Genomic DNA, 2,847 nt, shown 5'->3' on the forward strand with positions numbered 1-2,847 from the left:
AAAAAAAAAAAAAAAAAAAAAAAAAAAAAAAAAAAAAAATTATAATATATACATAAAAGTGGTACATATATATATATATATATATATATTGATTTATTTATTTATTTATTTTAATTTTTTCAAGGAGAAAAATTTTCATGTCCTTGTAGTCTTCACAACTATATTTATAAGACAAAATGATTTCTCTTTTCTACTTTCTCACACATATTAATAATTATATATATTTTTAAAAATTTATGTTCTTATTATAATGTATAATGAATAGCCATTTTCAGTTTACTTGATTTTTTTTTTTTTTTTTTTTTTGTACTCCTTTTTTGTGGAATAAAAAAAAAAAAATGAAATAAATAAATAAATAAATAAATAACAAATTAAACACACCGCAAAAAAAGAAAAGTAATACAAAGAGAAAGAGAAAATATAAATATATGTAATATATATAGTATGTAAAAATCCCGTTTTATAATTATTATATACAAATTTATAAAATATATATAACACATATATTTTATAGTTATGTATGTCATCAAATATTTATGATCCCTAATTGTATTATACCAGATATTACATTAAAAAACAAAACAATGTAAAAGCTCAACTATCTAATAATTATACAGTTCACTTCTTTTAAGTTTTTTTTTATGCTCCTCTTCTTTTTCAATTATCTCTTTTAATTTTCTTTTCGTATTTTCCAATGCATCCATACTAGCTTTTTGTTGTTTTTCATCTTCCATATTATTACGAGAATTCCTACAAAAAAAAATAAATAAATAAAAAATAATAATAAATATATATATAAATATAAATATATATATATATAAATAAATATATATATAATATAATGAGATAAATAAGGACAACATATTTAAGTAAATTCGCATACATAAAATTCATAATATATATATACATATCAATATGTCTTATTGTGGGAACACTAAAATAATATAACAATATTTATCATTAATGATAAAAAAAAAAAATGATTAATAATACAAATATATACACATATAGATTTATATGTTTTATTTATTTATTTTTTTTAATCATACGAAAATATATTTAAAACGCTCCTCTTTATTCTTATCATTTCTCGAAAGGTGTTTTCGTTTCCATGCAAGGCTTCAAATTCTCTCCAATCCTGTGAAAAAAAAAAAAAAAAAAAAAAAAAAAAAAAAAAAAAAATTTATATATATATATATACATATACATATACATATACATATTTAATATATATATTCCTTTCATTTATACCTTGTAGAAATCCATGTATAATAAAGGGTTTGTGTATTGGGCTGTATATATATATAAGGCCCTTACACGCTCATATTCATTTAACTTATATTCCATATCAATGTATATCATACATAATTGTCGAGCCTAAAAAGGAAAAATATACACAGAAAAAAAATATATATGCACATAAAACAAATATATATGCACATAAAAAAATATATATGTTAATTTTATTTTCATAAGTAGTTACACTATCATCTGATAGAGTTTGGATTGCTTCTTCGAAGGCTTCTCTAGCCTTTTGAATTCCATATGCTCTAGATACCTAAAAGGACAAAATATACAAATATATACATATATATGTATATATATATATATATATTTTATTTTATTTTATTTGTTTCATTTAATTTGTTTATTAATTTTTGTAGGATTGTTGCTTTACCTTGGAGATAAAAATTTTATAAAATTTAATTTTGTCTGGCTCTTCCAAGAAAGGTATAGCCTCTTTATAAATAGAGAGTTCTTTTTTAATAAATCCATAGTTACTTTCAAAGTTAGCATACATTAAGAATATATGTTTGGCGAATTCCTTTGGTATAAATGTTTTATTATCATTACCATATATAGCTTGTTTGAATAGGTCTCTTACATATGATATATTTTTATCTTTATATCTTTGAATATATTTATTAATATAATTAACATATATAGGATATACATATGGATAATGAAAAACGGATAATGCTTTTTCATATACTTTAAAAGATTCATTAAAATATTTTTTTTCATATAAATAGGTAGCTAAGGTTAATACCATTTTTACATTTATACATTTTGAATGATAAAAGAAATCAAACATATTTAATGTCGTTTCTATCGTTCCATAATTCATTTCCATATCTATAATTAGAGATACTAATTTCATACAACTTAATAAATTAAAATTCGTATGATAATTATTTTTATTTTTAAGGTTATTATTTAATGATATATCTTCATATAGTAATATAGAAGTTGATGATTTATATAATGTATTATATGATTTTTTATTTATATCTATTGAGAGTCTAGCTATATTTAATGCCTCCTTATAATTTCTTTCTAACAATTCTATTTCTATCCATGCACAAAATATATTTGCTATTTCATTAGCACTTTTAAAATATGCATTTTGTTTTAAAGCTAATTTAAAAATATTTATACAATTCATATATTCATCTTTATTATAATAATAATAAGCATAACTAATATATATATCACTTAATTTTCCTATATAATCATTCTTTTCAAAATATCTTAAACACTCATCATATAAATGTATTTTCTCTTCTTCGTTTATTATAGAATCTATTTTACTTAACCATATATAAACATTATTTTTATTATTTTTTAATTTTATATCTGCTATATATGTTTTACGTTGATCTAATAGGTAATTTATTTTATCCATATATAAATCTATAATTAAATTGGTATCTATATCAACATTGTTATTATGATTATTATCATCATCATTATGATTATTATCATTATCATTATCATCATCAGATAATATATTTTCCTCTTTATCATATTTTTTTTTTTTTTTTTTTTTTTTTTTTTTTTTTTTTT

The 2,847-nt window shown here is 18.8% G+C and overlaps 1 protein-coding gene across 1 annotated transcript in view; it reads right to left on the bottom strand.

Annotated features, from left to right (window-relative positions):
- Window positions 1-602: 602 nt before the first annotated feature.
- Window positions 603-2,847, bottom strand: part of PRSY57_1235100 (pre-mRNA-splicing factor SYF1, putative) — a gene marked incomplete at both ends in the record, with an annotated part of 3,677 nt that continues 1,432 nt past the window's right edge. The window contains 5 exons of the mRNA XM_012908769.2: window positions 603-750; window positions 1,050-1,138; window positions 1,252-1,377; window positions 1,484-1,558; window positions 1,679-2,847. The exon at window positions 1,679-2,847 is cut by the window's right edge and continues 1,432 nt beyond it. Coding sequence (XP_012764223.2) covers window positions 603-750; window positions 1,050-1,138; window positions 1,252-1,377; window positions 1,484-1,558; window positions 1,679-2,847 — 1,607 coding nt within the window. The remainder of the gene's footprint in view (window positions 751-1,049; window positions 1,139-1,251; window positions 1,378-1,483; window positions 1,559-1,678) is intronic.

The sequence above is a fragment of the Plasmodium reichenowi genome, chromosome 12 (assembly GCF_001601855.1).
Source record: "Plasmodium reichenowi strain SY57 chromosome 12, whole genome shotgun sequence".
Lineage (NCBI taxonomy): Eukaryota > Apicomplexa > Aconoidasida > Haemosporida > Plasmodiidae > Plasmodium > Plasmodium reichenowi.